General features: G+C 37.3%; 1 protein-coding gene across 1 annotated transcript in view; it reads right to left on the bottom strand.

Annotated features, from left to right (window-relative positions):
• MFSD14B (major facilitator superfamily domain containing 14B) overlaps positions 1 to 16968 on the bottom strand; it is a 31537-nt gene that overhangs the window by 4474 nt on the left and 10095 nt on the right. The window contains exons 2-10 of the mRNA XM_054398272.1: positions 16759 to 16854; positions 11653 to 11715; positions 9268 to 9395; positions 8005 to 8119; positions 6018 to 6236; positions 4004 to 4117; positions 3353 to 3424; positions 1202 to 1314; positions 400 to 497 (exon numbers count right to left, since the gene is read on the bottom strand). Coding sequence (XP_054254247.1) covers positions 400 to 497; positions 1202 to 1314; positions 3353 to 3424; positions 4004 to 4117; positions 6018 to 6236; positions 8005 to 8119; positions 9268 to 9395; positions 11653 to 11715; positions 16759 to 16854 — 1018 coding nt within the window. The remainder of the gene's footprint in view (positions 1 to 399; positions 498 to 1201; positions 1315 to 3352; positions 3425 to 4003; positions 4118 to 6017; positions 6237 to 8004; positions 8120 to 9267; positions 9396 to 11652; positions 11716 to 16758; positions 16855 to 16968) is intronic.

Consider the following 16968-nt stretch of genomic DNA (forward strand, 5'->3'; position numbering starts at 1 on the left):
TAACTGCACGTATCTGACTTAAAGTTGTACAACCTTATAGCAAGACTGGTACTTATGATTTACATGCACAATCATTTTTCTTATGAGAACACTAAAGTCAGTTATCATACGTCACTGTTGTACTTTGGGATTACTCTTTCCCTAACTTCATTTTAAATAGTTATTTTGGATTGTTCAATGTCCTTTGCAAAATCAATGACTTGCAATGCAAATTTGACTAATTTGTATACCTCTTTCCTCTCTATACAGATTGGCAGACTTCCACAGCTACCATCAAAGAAATCCATTACTGATCAATATATTTGAAAAGTACACCGAGAAAAGTATTCCTCTTCTTAGACAGACGAGTCATTCAAGAAAGCAGGCTGATGCTGAAAGAGAAATTTGTTTGGTACTGACCTTGTTGATCTGACTCTGCATTTCGTGAAACCAGAGCACTGATTGCTGGGAACGTAATGCTTGACATTGCTGCTATAGCTCCTGCTGCCCACATCATCCTATATGAAATACATAAGTTGATTTTAAAATGACACTACCCATATAATTATTCCCCAATACTCCAAAAAGGGCCACAAGTATATCCTCATTTAAGGCTTAAGGCCCTTTTAAAACAATTCCTATTAAATACCTGAAGACAGGAAATTGCATAGTCTGAGCCTTCTTCCTGCCCCCATCTCACAAACTACCCTGTGCTTGCTAGAACAGAAGCACATTAGATTACAGCAGAGAAAAACAGGAAAGTGGGAGTAAAGTGACATAAGGGGTTTCCCTCTCCAAAGGCTGTACTAAGGAACAATTTCTAGGGTGTCCCAATGAGGCAGTTTCTTAACTTACATAACTCACAAGGAAGCATTCTGATAAAAAACAAGCATTCGTCACTGTTGATGGGACTAAGTTTGCCAAGAAAAAGCAGTTTCAGCTTATGGTTCTCGTTCACTTTATTTAGACATTCTATTTACAAAACGGCGCAAAGACTCCTTTTTCAAAAGAAGTTAGCCTGCAACTTTGACTGTATACCTGGAAAATTCTATCATTCCTACATGTGCAAAACACAGATCAAAGTTTAGTAGTGTAATACAAATGAGAACACTTAATTCACAGATGTTTAAACACTCATGGCAACAGAACTAAATGGTAAAAAATATTGGAAAAAACATTTTCCGTTCCTTAAAAGAATGTACCTATGAAAATGTGTACTTACCAAGACTGATATCCAAAACCATACCAAGCCAACTGAAGGATTTGAAAGCCAAGGCCAAGGAGAACTGTATTTTTATTCCCTATAGACTTCATCAAGATACTGAGAAACACAGTCTGAAAGAGAAATTGCTTTATACAAAAGTTATTTCAAAAAGATGGATTGCTAAAATAATTTCTCTTCCTACAAAAAATAACTCCGAACATCTTTCAACTGTGAGGAACCATTTGTGCTCTTACCTCCCCTGTATTAAATCCAATATGTAAAACAATCCTATCAATATTTGACATAGACATATTCTTAAACTATTAAACAGTTGCTACTTCAGGACATTGAGAAGAGAATGCATTGCTTTCTCTATGGACATTTTATCTCTGTTTGTACTGTGTAGGCTGGATATGGGTTAAATTTAACAGTACCTACTAATACCAGAGGAAAAAAAAAGATTGTTAGCTCAGAAAAGAAGTCCTCTCTTTAGTCAGATGACCTATATATCCAAATTTACAATTAAAGCCATGTAAATCTTGCTGTTCTTTCAGTTTCACCACATGACCCTTTTATTTGCAACTAGAATCCAATCCTAAAGAAAGACCACTGTTCTCCATCTCTTAATATGTAACTGCTCAGAGGGAAAGAGCTCCCAATTCAGATTGAACAGCAATACAGTCATGAGAAGAAGCAGACTGTTCCTACTAAGGTAAAGTCTATTACAGACAACTTCACTCAGTTAACAGAGCATATATTTTTTCTTTAACGTGAGATACTCAGCAATGCATCAGTAAGCCAGAGAAAAGGAACTAGATTTCTTGTTTCTCATTCTTAGACAAAGCTGGCTTGAAAAATAAATAGCAACAATTCTACCCATGTGACGAGCTCTTTCTGCAGATACTCAACATGCCAACACACATCTATATTTATGAAGCAAAGCTTATTTCAATAAACTGCACTCTTCAAAGACTTAAAAATATCATTGCAGAGCTTCCTCATTTTAACACTGAAAATTAGGAACTAGAAGGGCAGCCACTTTAAAGATTTTTAGCAAAAACACTGTGAATAATTATGATTGGTAAATATGAGTGCACATAAGAGCATGAGAAAAAACCACAGACCAAGGATTAAGATAACGACTTGGAATTGACAATGAAGGACACAACTGACACTAGTAAAACTGATAAATACCGAAGAATGTGTTGTTACATTCTGCTAAGGATGGCAACGAGTGCCATTCCTTGTTACATTATCCCAACAGGAAGATAAACTTGTGCTGGTTTGAGGCCAGACAGATCCTCTCTTGCCCCGAGAGGGACAAAAGAATGACACTCACACAAACAGGTTGGAGAGTGAGGGAAAGTTTAAATGGAAAAGCAATTGGTGAAACTACAAAACACTACAAAGCATAGTGCCAAGAACATCCCAAAGCATACAGAGCCCCTTACATAACATGTAGAGGCTTCCCAATCCTTCCCTCCCCCCACCTGAGGGTATACCCAAAACCCCCAGGGCTCTTTCTTCCCCCCCCCCCACTGCTAGGCGAGCTTCAGGCTGGACAGGTCTGAGACTGCCCCCCCCTCCATTCTTTCTCCTAGCATTAGGCCTAGACAGGCCTAAGAGGCCTCGAGATACTCCCCCACCGTTACCCGATAAGAGAGCATCTCCCACAGAGGCAGAGAGGGAAGAAAGAGGAAGAGAATGACTCTGCAGATGGATTTATAGGGTGCAGGATTTATGGGTAGAAATATGCTGTTTCCTCGGGACACCAGAGGTGTAACATATGTGGCAGTAACAGGAGGCACCCAGCCTAAACTGCCACAAAACGGTACACATAAGGATACGAAAGATCATCATAAAAACTTTGATTTCTTACAAGGTCAACACCTGCCCTGCTTGTATGCAAGTTTGATACCATGAGCCAATTGAAGAGATGCAAACAGCATGACTTTTGCTTAAAACAGATACCACAATTCCCTTTCACAAGGCCTTGCATTCATTAACCAATTTCCTACAACACTGTAATAATGTAATCGTTAGTGAATGCAACATACAATGGTATTTTAGAGCATATAAGAAATTTATACAAGCTCAAGAATCAGAAAAGTTTGCCTTGGCATTTCAGTTTATACTGTTTAATAAAACAACAAAAAGAATAAAGCTTACCTGAGCAATTATAGACAGAATGCCTACCACAGCTATAAAGGCCGCAATGCTAGCAGATCCAAAACCTATAATCTGAAGAGAGGCAGAAAATGCATAAAACAAATGCCAAACATGATCCAGGATGAAGACTAGGAAAGAGAGAACTTCTTCAAACAAAACATTGATTCCTGCTTATAATCTAAAACCATACAAGAAGCATCCAGTTTCAAGAATAATCCTTAACTCAACTGCTTGCAAAGACTGCCTTAAAAAAAAACCAAACCACACACACACAAAAACCAAACCAAACAAAAAAAAAAAAAAAAAACACAGAGAAAGTAGTGTATCTGGACACTGTAATTCTCTGATCCCTCTCACAGACACAACAACTCTTCAACAGGTGATATCCCACCTCAACATATATAAACACTGCTTACACTGAATGGGAGCAAAGGTCTGCTTAACTTTGTACGTGCTTAACCTATGGCAGGGTTTATGCACCAGGAGTCAAATGTTACTCAGTTCTTGGCTTATCAAAGTATCCCGCCTTTATTTTTTAAAGCTACATTATGCCAGAAAAGAGCTTTCTGACTGAAGCCTTCAAGAAGAAACAGGCCTTAGAGAGTATTTATTTAGATATCCTTAGTAAGACATGAAGACACCAACAGTTACCTGTCTCAAGTACAAAAAAAAGCTAGAATACTGGCCAGCCTCAGGCAGATAGGAGAGAAAAACTGTAATGCAGATTGGAAGGACCGTAGTATCTTTTCTGACTTTCTTCAGAGACTGTAAAACAAAGAAACAGAAGAAGCATTGGAACATTTACACAAAGTCTAATGGAAACAAAGAAACTAGAAGGTGGATTATTTTTTATTAAAACCCATTTTTACCCACACAAGTCAAAAAAAGGAAAAAGTATCACACATGGAACAAGTGAAGCTGAAGATTAAGATAGAAGTATCTCCCTGTTACATAAGGATTGTGCTATCTGCAAAGTTTCCATTTGATTTTTGAAGCTACTGTTCACTGCTGAACTTTAAGTATTCACTGACAACATCATTGTAAAGTATTTAGGGAAATACATACTTCATTAGATATCCATTATAAATTGCTCTGAAAGATACTAGCAAAAAATACGCCTCATTACCAGCACTTCACAAATTTTGATTTTTTAATTTGTACATTTCTTACACTTGTTCACCATCATATGAATCGCTTTTGAGTAACAAATAAATTGTGGAAAACAAATTCTTTAAAGAATCACACCACAACAGAGGTTTAAAGGGACCTCCAGAGACCACCTAATCCAACCCCCTACAAAAGCATGTTTATCTGTATCAGATTACACAGGAACACATCCAGGCCAGGTTTTAAAGTCTCCATAGAGGGAGACTCCACAACCTCTCACAGAACCACAGAATGTAGGGGATGGAACGGAACTTCAAAGATCATCTAACCCCACCTTCCTGCCAGAGCTGAATCACCTAGAGTAGGTCACACAAGAATCCATCCGGGCAGATTTTGAATGGCTCCAGAGAAGGAGACTCCACAATCCCTCCAGGCAGCCTTTTCCAGTGCTCCATCATGCTCACAGTGAAAAAGTTTTTCCTTACATTTACATGGAACCTATGCGCCAGCTTGCACCCACTGCCTCTTGTCCTATCACTGGTCATCACTGAGAGGAGTCTGGCTCTGTCCTCCTGACACTTGCCCTTCACATATTGATAAACATTAACGAGGTCACCCCTCAGTCTCCTCCAGACTAATGAGACCCACCTCTCTCAGCCTTTCCTCATCTTTGTGACTTTGTGCTGGACTCTTTCAAGCAGCCTTCTCCAGCGCTCCATCACCCTCAAAGTAAAGAAGTTTTTCCTTGTGTTTAAGTGAAACCTCTTGTGTTCTAGAACCTGTTGCCCCTTGTTCTGTCACTGAAAAGAGCCCATCACCATCCTCCTGACCTTCACCCTTCAGATATTTATACATATTGCTAAGATCCTCTCTCAGTCTCCTCTTTTCCAGCTAAAAAGCCCCAGGTCTCTCAGTCTCCTTTCGTAACAGTTCCCACATCATGGTCCTTCATTGGACTCCCTCCAATACTTCTCTGGGGAGCCCAGACATGACACAATACTTCAGATATCGCCTCACAAGTGCAGAGTAGAGGGAGAGGAGAACAAATTAGATTAGTAAGCATGAATAAGTGAAAAAGTCACTAGAAAGACTTCCTAAATATGCCTGTAGAAAAATCAGTTTATAGATCCACTTTGTATTAAACAGAAATCACATAAAAGTAAAAGTGGAATTCAAGAGTGGGGGACATACATTGTCAACCAAAAGTACAGAGCATAAAATGAATATGGAAAAATTTTATGTTTTGAGGTCTGTAATAGTGTAAGAATTATGCATTTCTCTTACAACAAAATTAAGTTAGAAAAGTAAAACGTCTTCACTTTTGAATTCACACCAAACGATATTTCCAGTTCAAGATCATTTAATCCACAAAGTTTGGTGAGGCTCTGGTTTTTAAATGTAGCTAGGTTGCTCTGTGCAAGTGAAGAGTACAGAGAGTATGGAATACTGAAGTCAGGCTACCAATACAATTAAAGATTTGTCAAACCTACAAAACGCAGTTAATTGTTATTAACTAATCATCAATTATTTATTAAATACTTATTGACACGCATCTTACTGCAAAAGGGTCTGCTTGTTCCCATGATAGAGAAGCTCCCCATGAAGTAGGTCTCATTTTTTCTGGCAAAGATTCTGGTACAGCTAGCACAACGAAGCAGATGTCCACAACTGCCACCAATGTTGCCACTAGTACGACAAGGTTATCTCCGTAGCTGGCAGACAGGTATGCACCAATGGCAGGACTCGTCACCAAACTTGCTGCAAAGGTGGCAGAAACCTATGCACAAGAAGAGTTTACAAACTTGTTGAAGTGATTATTTTGCCATTGCAGAAAAATGAAGTAACTTGATCAACACCACCACCCCTCCCCAGAAGTGCAGTTTAAAAAAATTAAAATTAAAAAAATCCAAAGTAACAAAAAACACCCAAGCAAATAAAAAACAAACTAAAACAAACAAGCAAAAACCCACAAAAAAAGCAACAATAAAACAACCCACAAAATATCACTTATGACGGTAAAATGCATATTCAAATAAAGTTTCTCCAACCCCCACCACAGCTCACCATAGGAGATAGGATCTGCAGTCAAAGGGCCAATCTGGCTTAAGGAAAACAGTTTTTGTTTTCCAATTATGAATTTGATGAAATTTCACATTTATCAAATGTGTTATCAGCACATTCAAATGCCTGCTTAAGTGAACCTGAGCCTCAGCATGTTGGGTAATACAGAGAGCAATACATAATACCTGTCTGAACAGTCTGCATTTTAAATATATAGCTACCGCTGGGTAGCACAGCAAACTAAGAAATCAATAGCCAATAGACTTCCAACGATAGTATTGTTTTATATTATGTTGCAGTCACATGCAGCTACTGAGAGATCTACCTACTGTTTTCACATCATGAAAATCAACTGTTGTAGTTAAATTTTACTATCAGAAAAAGCTAGCTTGTTTTTTTTTAATTACTACTCTTTTCCAATCCTCAAAAATAAAACCACCATGTATTACTGTTCTATAAAATAAGTAAAATCCATGCTAAACATTTAGCTTATACCAAGCTAGGAAAAAAAATCTTAAGTATAACAAGCAAAATTAGAAACAACTGCACTTTCATTTATGCCTTTATAGAATTTCAGATCAAGATAGTTTTGTTAACAAAAAACTGCTTGAAGGTAGGCAAATAGATGTTCCAATACACTTATGGCCTCCTTTACAGATATGAAAACTAAAGTGCAAATTTCAGAACTTTAACATTTGTTTTGTGCTGTGATACAGTAATACACACAAGTTCTGTTCAAGAAAATGAAGTCCTTGTTTTTTTCTTAACTGTTAAATTAACATTTGAGGATTCACATGACTGAAAAAATAAAGGGAAGCCTTAACAACTTGAAATACAGTACAGTCAGCCAAAAACCAAGTCCACTAGTATCTGTATAGTGAAAACACATGTAAAGAGGATGAAGGGATAAATGCCATTTAAAGGCTTTGGGCATCTACCAATGGGCCTACAAAACCTAAACCAATATAGGTACTCAGGAACACAAACTAAGTCAGAATTTTATTACTGGAATGGTTAGTTTGTACTGAACTGCTAAATAAAGTTCGTGGCTAAGTTACTAAAAATACTGCACTATGCATTCCAGCCTGTTTCCGCTATAGAAAAAAGACATTCTATATCAAAAAGAAATCACATAAACTGCAATTTACAAGTGCCAGACAGATATTGTCAGATGAAGTATTAAATAACATGCACTGCCTTTAACAACATTTGCTGTTCTGCCTGTGAAACTTAAAACACATTTTCTTACAGATGCCCTATGTGCAGCTAAAGTTGGCAAATTCTTGTTTCGGTATTCTGAGCACTGAGCAGCCTGTGCAGCAATAAAAAAGTAAATTACATTTCCCAAACCTTAATGCAGTGCCTTGATGCACGGTTCATTTCTTTCTCTATCAACCTTAATCAGGAAACAATCTGTGCATCAAAACACAAGTTCAATGTGAAGGTCATCATCTGATCTTTTTTCCAAGTTTAGCATATCTTACCAGTCCGTAGGCTGTGATTCTTTCGTCTTCTTGTGTTACATCAGCTACATAAGCAAATATTACCGAAAAGGTAACAGAAAAGATTCCAGATACCGAAATCACAGCAAAGTACCACCTAATGATTTAAAAGCAATGGTTAGAAAGTTTAAGACTTCTTGCTGTTCTCTTACTAATCAAACAAGTCTGTACTTAAGCTATGAAAATTGTTCCTCAAGAACTAACATTAAATTTCATTAAACTTCACTGGAAATGATTAATTGTGCAGTCTTAAATAATGGAAAAGAGTATTTTAGGTTTTTTTATATTGTACTGTTTACTTCACATCAGCCTAGAAGTAGTAGTAGCCTCTTCAGGTCTGAGTGCCTCTGTGTTTCAAAGCTTAAGTTTAGTTACAAAAAAGAAACTATTTTAGAACTCAGTTTCTCAACTAGTTAAGAAATAAAGTATCACATAACATGCTTTCAAAGATGAACTTTGATTGCAGTGAGTGTACATAAAGTTCTTTTGTAATCCTCCTAAGTTTCACAACAAAAATTAAAAAGAAAACAAGTCAATTCCACTCAGCTATGACTTCAACATTGCCTAATCAAAGACTTGAAAGATGTCATTTGCAGCAATTCTACTACAAATGCTAAGGTACATTTACCTTTAAAAATACACTTATAAGAGCATTGTCAGTCCTGAAGGGGGAAAAAAAACAGCTGAGTTTAAAACTGAAATGGACAGGGCTATCAAACCATTTCCACTGCTGTTTTACTTATGTGAATACAGTAACTAAATCATATTCCATTATTTCTACTTTTCAGAGATGCAGTTTTAACACCTCTTAAACAGAAACGCTCCAGAATAACGTAATCATGTTTTGAAAGCAAAGTGACTTTCCTCTTTTCTTACTGTTTCTCTCCCACTTCCCCAAACTACTCCTCTGACTGAATTTCTGCTGTACTGACAAGCTCACTACCACAAATCTATATCACAGAATCAACCAGGTTGGAAGAGACCTCCAAGATCATCAAGTCAAACTGATCACCCAACCCTATCTAATCAACTAATCCATGGCACTAAGTGCCTCATCCAGTCTTTTCTTAAACACCTCCAGGGACGGTGACCCCATGACCTTCCTGGGCAGCCCATTCTAATGGGCAATCACTCTTTCTGTGAAGAACATTTTTTCAAGATCAAGCCTAAACTTTCCCTTGCACAACTTGAGAGTGTGTCCTCTTGTTCTGTTGCTGGTTAGAACAAGAGGAACTTATGACTTACCATGGACTTATTCTCATTAATGGAATTGGAGCACAGGTGAAAAAAACTGTAAGAAGAAGAAATGGTTTTCTTCCCCATGCATCTGATAGAGCACCTATTACAGGAGCACTGAGAAAGGACAAAAAACCCTGTGACAGAAGAAAGGCAATTAGTATGTCTATACTTACATTTCAAAGTTCCACTTGAATCACAATGTGAAAAAGGCCTAAAATTATGAACAGACAACTGAAAACGTACACAATTTCTTCTACAGTCTACTTTGCTGTGATTCTGGAATTTTATGTTTCACGTTTATTAAACATGAGTGCATTAGAAAAAACAGGTACTTTTTCCAAGATCAATCCATTTCAATATAGAAGTACGACAGACTGCAAAAGCTTCTTAAAAATCTCCAAATCCTAGTCTAGTTTTACAAAGGACATCTTCTTGGCCTCCATCATGAGACTTGGTGCCAGATCCTAAATTCAAACTCCCCTTTAATTTGCACTGTCCTGCTATGGCATGGGGGTTGGACTTGATCTCTTGAGGTCCCTTCCAACCTCGAATGCACTGTGGTACTGTGATGCTGTCACAAGGGGGAGTTTTAGGTAACCTAAATGTTCTCTTAAAAAACACTAAACAGAATCCTTATTGCTTTATACTTACTGCATTTATCATGTACACAGAATATGGACATTGAAAGAACTATGAGGACCATTTGAGCAAGAGACAGTGTACATTCCAGTGGCAAAAGTCAGATTTACACAAACAGCTGTCATGGAAAAAAATTACTGAGGATAAAAGCCTAGATTTTTCAGCGTTTCACAAAGTCCTAGAATTTAGGCCTCGATTTTGTTCTTTATTATATAGATGAATTAAAACAAGTTAAGGCTTTCACACATTTATTAATTGCAAAATCTCCAGAAAAGACACATTTTCTTCCAATTAGTGTATTGATTTCTCATCAACCCAACCCTGACACAAATCCAAACATTAGTAAATACATGATACTGTAAGCACCTCAATAGTCTGGAAATCAACTCCAGATAGCTTTAGCTAACTCCTAAAATTCAAACACAGTCACCTTCAAGTTTAACATATGTATACAGGCCCCTGTACCCTATTCTGGCAAATCCAAATAAACAACTCTGATTCCAGTGATTTCTAGAGAGCAAAAACTATAAAGCCAGGCCACTGAATCTCATGAAAGTTAAATACTTTAATCAGATGAAATTAATGGGTTTGCTTCTTAGGGTCAGATTTAAGTAGAATATGAACCAACATATTTTGCTGTCACTCAAAACACTTTAATGTTCTCTAAACAGTATTTTGGACACTGAAGTTCAAGCTTACTTTGGTCTACAGCCACACTTACTACACTTTAGAGCAGTATGTACATTTAGACTGTGTCAATGCACTTTTATACAGACATGCATTGTAGAATATATATGAGGTACCCTTCATTCACTACATTCAAGGAACACTTGTAGTTACAGGGCAGTGTGAACAAATTTGGGAAAAGAAAAAAAAAAAAAAAAGAGGAACACAGACTTCATGTTCCTACGATAACTTGAAATTAACTTCCTCTTTCAGTCTGAGATATCCCAATATCCCTAGTCAGAGCAATACGCTATGAAACCAAGATTCCAAGTCCATCCTAAAGATGTCACATTCTTGCAGTTAAAAGCAATCCTTTAGGTTTGTTATAGAACACAAACCTAATACTTTCAGGGTACTATAAATTAACTTAGTCCTAAATTACACTGTGTTTTGAAGCCTCTTTGTAAGACAGTTGGCAGAGTCTTTCAAGTTTAGTTATGCTGGAAAAATTATGAAGTTTTTTTTTCCACTGTCAGCAATCCACCATGACCACTGTGTGAACACAATGGTTTATGTAAACTGTCCTAAATATCCTGACCATCCCAGAACACTCAAAAAATGTTGAAAACTTACCAGGACAAAAATAATAAACATCTCTACTGAAAAATAGCTTTGATACCACATCTTGGGGAAAATCAGTGTTTAAGTACTTTAATTTTCATCTGAATGCATCATCATGGCTGCATGAATCTGTTTTTGGTATGAATCATCTAATATTAAGAAGCTGACATTAAAAACATAGCTCCATTCTCAAACCTTTGTCAAGATTACAATAGCTACAACTGGAATCTATTTAAATTAGAGGAATTTGAACTTCCAAGGAATATTCTACTTAGTTCAAGATGCTACCTTTTAGCAGTAAAACTTAAGACTGAGGGGAACACAATCATTACAATGAAAAATAGTTTAGGAAGTAATTACACCCTCAGTGTTTGGTATGTTCTTATGGTGAACGCAGGAGAGACAAATTACAATACACTAACACACAGATTATTTAGGTCAAGGTTTTTAAAAAAAAAATCTTACCTTAACACCTTGAATAAGACCATTCATTAAAAATGTATGATGGGAAAACGTTTCATGTAAGACCTGACAGGGACAAAAAGCATTATTTGAATTGGGAGAGACAGAAAAAAGCAGACTCAAAGTTTAAATTTTATTTTAAAATAGCATAGCTCTATTACGACTTGGTAAAGAAGCATGTTATTCCAGAATTATACTCTGCTTGTCTATAAGAGAAAATACTGACAAGGTTTAATATCAGTTTATTGTTATCATCAGTTATTATTCAGTTATATATATCATCATCAATTATATATATATCATCAGTTATATCAGTTAATATTAGTTATTATTATAAATTCCTCTGCTGGCACAGATCACACTGCACTGCAGAGACAGCTTGGCTTGGGGTACTTTGCTCAGAAAGAGTATCAATGTAAGCAAAAAGTATCTCCCCATGGTACAAATCACAAAATGTTTGAGGTCGGTAATTCCTTCAAAAGACTGACTTCATCATTGTTCCCAACTAATTAAGAGTGAAAATGAAATTCAGCTAACTTAAGTCTATCAAGAAAAACACGGTGCTCTATTCACAACTGCCCAAAAATACACTGTGCAATCTGCTTCTGAAGGAATTGCAGATATCCAACAGGAATACAGTTAGAAACAAGTAGACACTTATATATACTAGTAGCAGTTCTGAGTGTTTCATGTGTCCTTTAAGTACCACTATGAATTAATTTAAGGTGCTTTACCAGCAGTGTTAATTCAAGGGCCAGCATGTTAATCTATACTAAACAGATTTACCATAAATATGCAAGAGAGTTAAAAGGCCTCACAGGTGCCACTACATCAATTAAAAAAATCATTGCAACGATCAAAGCATGAATGCACACACACTCCAAATTCCTTTTCTACCTAAGTGCCAACATCTACAAAAATTATTTATATTTATAGTAAGTCACTGGCCTGAAGAAACACAATACTTCAGTGTCACTGAAAAGCATCAGTATAATTTTTTAAAGATGACTAAGATTCTCAGCTTAATAGGTTTAATCAAGGTGGTTTACACCCCTTTTTCCTTCTGGTCTCATCTTCTGTTTAGATATTTACAACCATTTTTTTCTCTCTTTGACCTCTGATCCTGTGATCTGAACAGTGGGAAAAAAAAACTAGAGAAGCAAAAGCAGGCATCTTCCAAGGGAAAAAAAAAATCAAGCAGGAAGCTCATGGAGTCATATCTCACTATCTTTTGTAAAATGTTTTTCAGTATTTCCTGGGAGGCAACCACTGCTGATATTGTTTCAAACTTTTACTTTGTTAGTTTATAGACAAGAGAAATGCAAGTTGACAAATTTCTAACAGGAACTCCTTTACTCAAACTCTACTGACAGTAATATTTACATATTCAAAAGAAAATGCTACTGAAGACAACACATGCCATGAAGTGAATAATACTGCTGTGGTAAAGGCTACATATGCCCAGAATTATGCCCCAAATATTGTCCCCACATGTTTTGCTCAAACCCCACTTCCCCCTCCCTTCTAGAGTGGGTACTCAGCCAGAGCTGAGTAAACAAAGGGCCAGGTATCAACAAGTCAATCTGCCTTTTTGGGGGTAAACAAGATCACACGCCCACCTTGTGGGATGCTTGTACTTCTTCCAATGTGGGCATATTCCGTTATATGCTTTGCTATTGGTTAATGATGTGCTGACCAAGACTGACTACTGGCTAAATTCAAGCCTCGAGCAAATTCAAAAATATTACCCAAATTGTAAACAACTCGCTCTTTTGCTCTTGCTCTGCTTCTGCTCTTGCTCCTTGCACAGGCTCTGCTCCGTGCACGTGTTCTGCCTTTGTCTGCAGTCCAGAGAGAAGCCTTGCTACCCAGGAAGAGCCAGAGTGCCTCAGTTTACCCAGAAACCAGCAGAGTCCTTCGTATAAGCTGCACTGAATTTCAGACAGTTTTGTGTCAAACCCCAGTCCTACCGATAGGAAGAACCTGCCACCGTGCCCTGAAGGGACTGAGCCCCGTTGGCAAAGCCTCGCCAGTTGGGGAGAACTTGCCGGAATCCTTTTAGCAGTTCTAAGTGTCTGCTGCGAGCATGAAGCTGCAGACTTGTGAACCAAAGCCTTTCATGTGCCTTCTTGCAAAGCAAGGACCATGCCTAGCAGGCCCTGTGTGCTGGCTGCCAAGTCGCAAGAGGAGCTGCCCACCGCACCACAGCCCTGTAAGTCAGAGCGCCAGGACCATTCAGAGCACCGTCTGTGCAGGGACCGCCTGTGAGTGTCCCGGATGCTCGCTCATTTCTGAGCTGAGCCAGGGGAAAGCTGTGACACTCTGCACTGCACCCCCGCCCCACACTCTCCAGCTGCTCCGGGAGAGGAACTGCCCCCCCACCCCGTCCCCCAGCATCCTGCAGACTCTGTAGCGCCAGAGCCCGTTCCAGGTGAACCAACCTCAAGCACACCCCTGCAGCAGCGGGAGAGAGCCTCCTCCACTGCATCTGGAAGAGACCGCCCTTGGGAGCCAGCACTGGGTCTGCCGAGCCACCTGAGTCTCATCAGTGACCAGCATAGCAACCAGCATAGCAACAAGACCTCACTAAGAAACTGTGTCTCTCCTGTGTTCACACGTTTAACACCAGTTTTGGTTCTGTTTAAAATCCCCATGCTTCAGCCCGCATGGTATTGTAATCTGTGGTTTATAATGTAGCTGCTCCTGGAACGCCTGGAGCCATAATTCATGATTAAAAATTGATTTAAGTTTCTTTGACAGGTTCCTTTAAATTTTATGTGTCTGACACCTAGCCAAACTGCCAACTGCCATCTTGTCAAGTTGGCCCCTGGTGGACACGTGGAAGAATTGCATCATTGGTTCTTACTGAAAACTGTTTTGTATTTTTCTAATTTGTTCAAAATTGTTAAAACTGTACAAGTTTATGAGAGAATATATCCACAATTATACACTAGAATCTGCATATATATATACTGTTAAAGATTATTAATATTTAATAATTTAGATTACTGATAATATTCATATTTCATAACTAATAACCATAATTATTACAATGGCTTATGGTGATTTACTAATATTGGTTTATAAAATCATAAGTAAGAGTAATGATCATAAGCTTTGGACAGTGTAAGCAGAATAGCTTTTGTGTGCTTTGTAAGAACATTCAAGACTATAGATCCTTTTTATGTACAGTGTCATGTAACAAACACTACAGCTGTGCTATTGTGTCAAATGAAGTGAAAAAGTAATCTAAAAATTTAATTTTAAATAATCTTAGTTTTCACACAATATATGTGATTAATTTTTATAATAACACAACAGAACATTTTAATCTCATTGAACGCTGACAATGAGGTGGAGAAGCTCAACACAACCACAAAAAATTTAAGAGTGATCATGAGCTTTGATCACCACATCAGATATTTGCATTTCTGCTTTTCCTACTAGACAAATCTGATTAAGCAAGAGTGGGCAGCTGGCAACTCAAAGGTTGAACCTCATATAAGTAACCTCTACAGGAGTTCTAGTACTGCTGGCTGGTCAGCAGGTCAAGGTATGTTATCACAAGTACATTACAAGATGGAAGGGTAGAAGGTATTAAACCAGATCTGAAATTATGTAAAACAAAGAACAAGCTTCCAGTATGTGCAAAGCTGATTACAAATAAAGATTATCACCCTCATAAACACAGAAATAATTTACACCTCTGCAAAGTAAGTTACACCATTATATGTAATGCAATGTTTTAAATTAATGTTTTAATTCAAGGCAAAATCCTCCCAAAGTATTCACGATCATGTAAGAGAGGAACACAATGTTCAAAATATGAGTCATTCAAGACCACAACTCTACGGAATCCCACATACTTAAATCAAAATAAGAATTTAGCTTTGTCGTAGATTTTTGTAACACTCCCACTAGATATAGTGTAATGATTAATACTAATTTCAAGAATTAACATTTCAGCTACTTGTGGCTAACAGTAATAATAATATGGAACTATTTCAATTGGAGAACACTACTTAGGAACTACTGAAGAACCCACCTAACATATAGTTTTATTAAAGTAGAGGGTGTTTTGAAGATTGCATAAGAATTACTATTTATACATTATTCCTTTAAATGAGAAGTGTCAAGTTTGGGCAACTTGATCATTTTAGTTAAGAAAAAGAGGAAATAAAAAAAAATTAGAAAAAAGAAAGACCCCCCTGTAAGTGTCCTTATATTTGACACTGCCAAGACAGCATTACAGGATGGTCATTTACTGAGAAATTTACTTTATGGAAATCTGCTAGCTTAATAATAAAAAATATCATCTAAACAGTTATGTTAAAAAGATCAGTGATTGTTATTAGGATGGTCAGACAAACATCTTTCAAGAGTTATGCAAATGATTTTATTTAGTTGGTGGAAAGAAAATAATTAACTTCAAGGTCTTCCAATGCCTCAAAACCTTGCTCATCATGTATTCAAAGTGCTCTCAGATATTATATGATAAAAAATTTGACTAGCAGACTTTTGAAGACTTCTCTCTTGCCTGATTTCAATGATTAAGATCCACGTCTTCAGATGAAAAGTTTCATATCGTATTACCAAACACTCAAATTACCTATTCATCTGGAAAATAACTGCATTCCAGAACAGATTAAATACTTATAAAATCAATCTCCTACATGGAAGCTTTTACATTTTGCTTCAGACACATGCTGGTGAAACAGTGAGCCCACAGTAGCATACGAAGTAACTATGTGATGAATAGTTTGAATTGTTATGACTGGAAGATTAACTGAATTCTGAAAAACTAAAAATATCCAGTTTCCAGAGATACTTTCATCAATATACTAAATTGATGTTACTCTAAAAGGCAAATAAAAGCTGAAGACTAGTACAGTGATTTGCTATTTTTTACTACCTTTTAGTTTTCCAGCAGTCTAGATGTCACCTGTAGTATACACTACAACTGTGCAGTATTGACTGTTAAAACACTCCTGCAATTCAATCAATATGGTAAGCAGGAAGTGCAAAACAAATTAAACCACTCATCCTTACGAATTAGCAAATTAACTGTTGTCATTAGTGCCAAGACAACAGCTGATCACTGATACTTACCGTTAGCATTGGAGTTGTCAAGAGCCCCCAGGCAAAGAATTCCAGAAATATGACCACCACTGCATGGCATACACCTGGCCGACCAATACCTTGCTGCTAAGAAAGAGAAAAATACATGCAGTGGTTGTACACATCTAGTTCATTCCATGTGCAAAAGTCTCATGCAAATACAGTAACCTGCTTTCAGGATGACATACTACCACCAAGCCC

The sequence above is a fragment of the Indicator indicator genome, chromosome Z, assembly GCF_027791375.1.
Source record: "Indicator indicator isolate 239-I01 chromosome Z, UM_Iind_1.1, whole genome shotgun sequence".
Lineage (NCBI taxonomy): Eukaryota > Metazoa > Chordata > Aves > Piciformes > Indicatoridae > Indicator > Indicator indicator.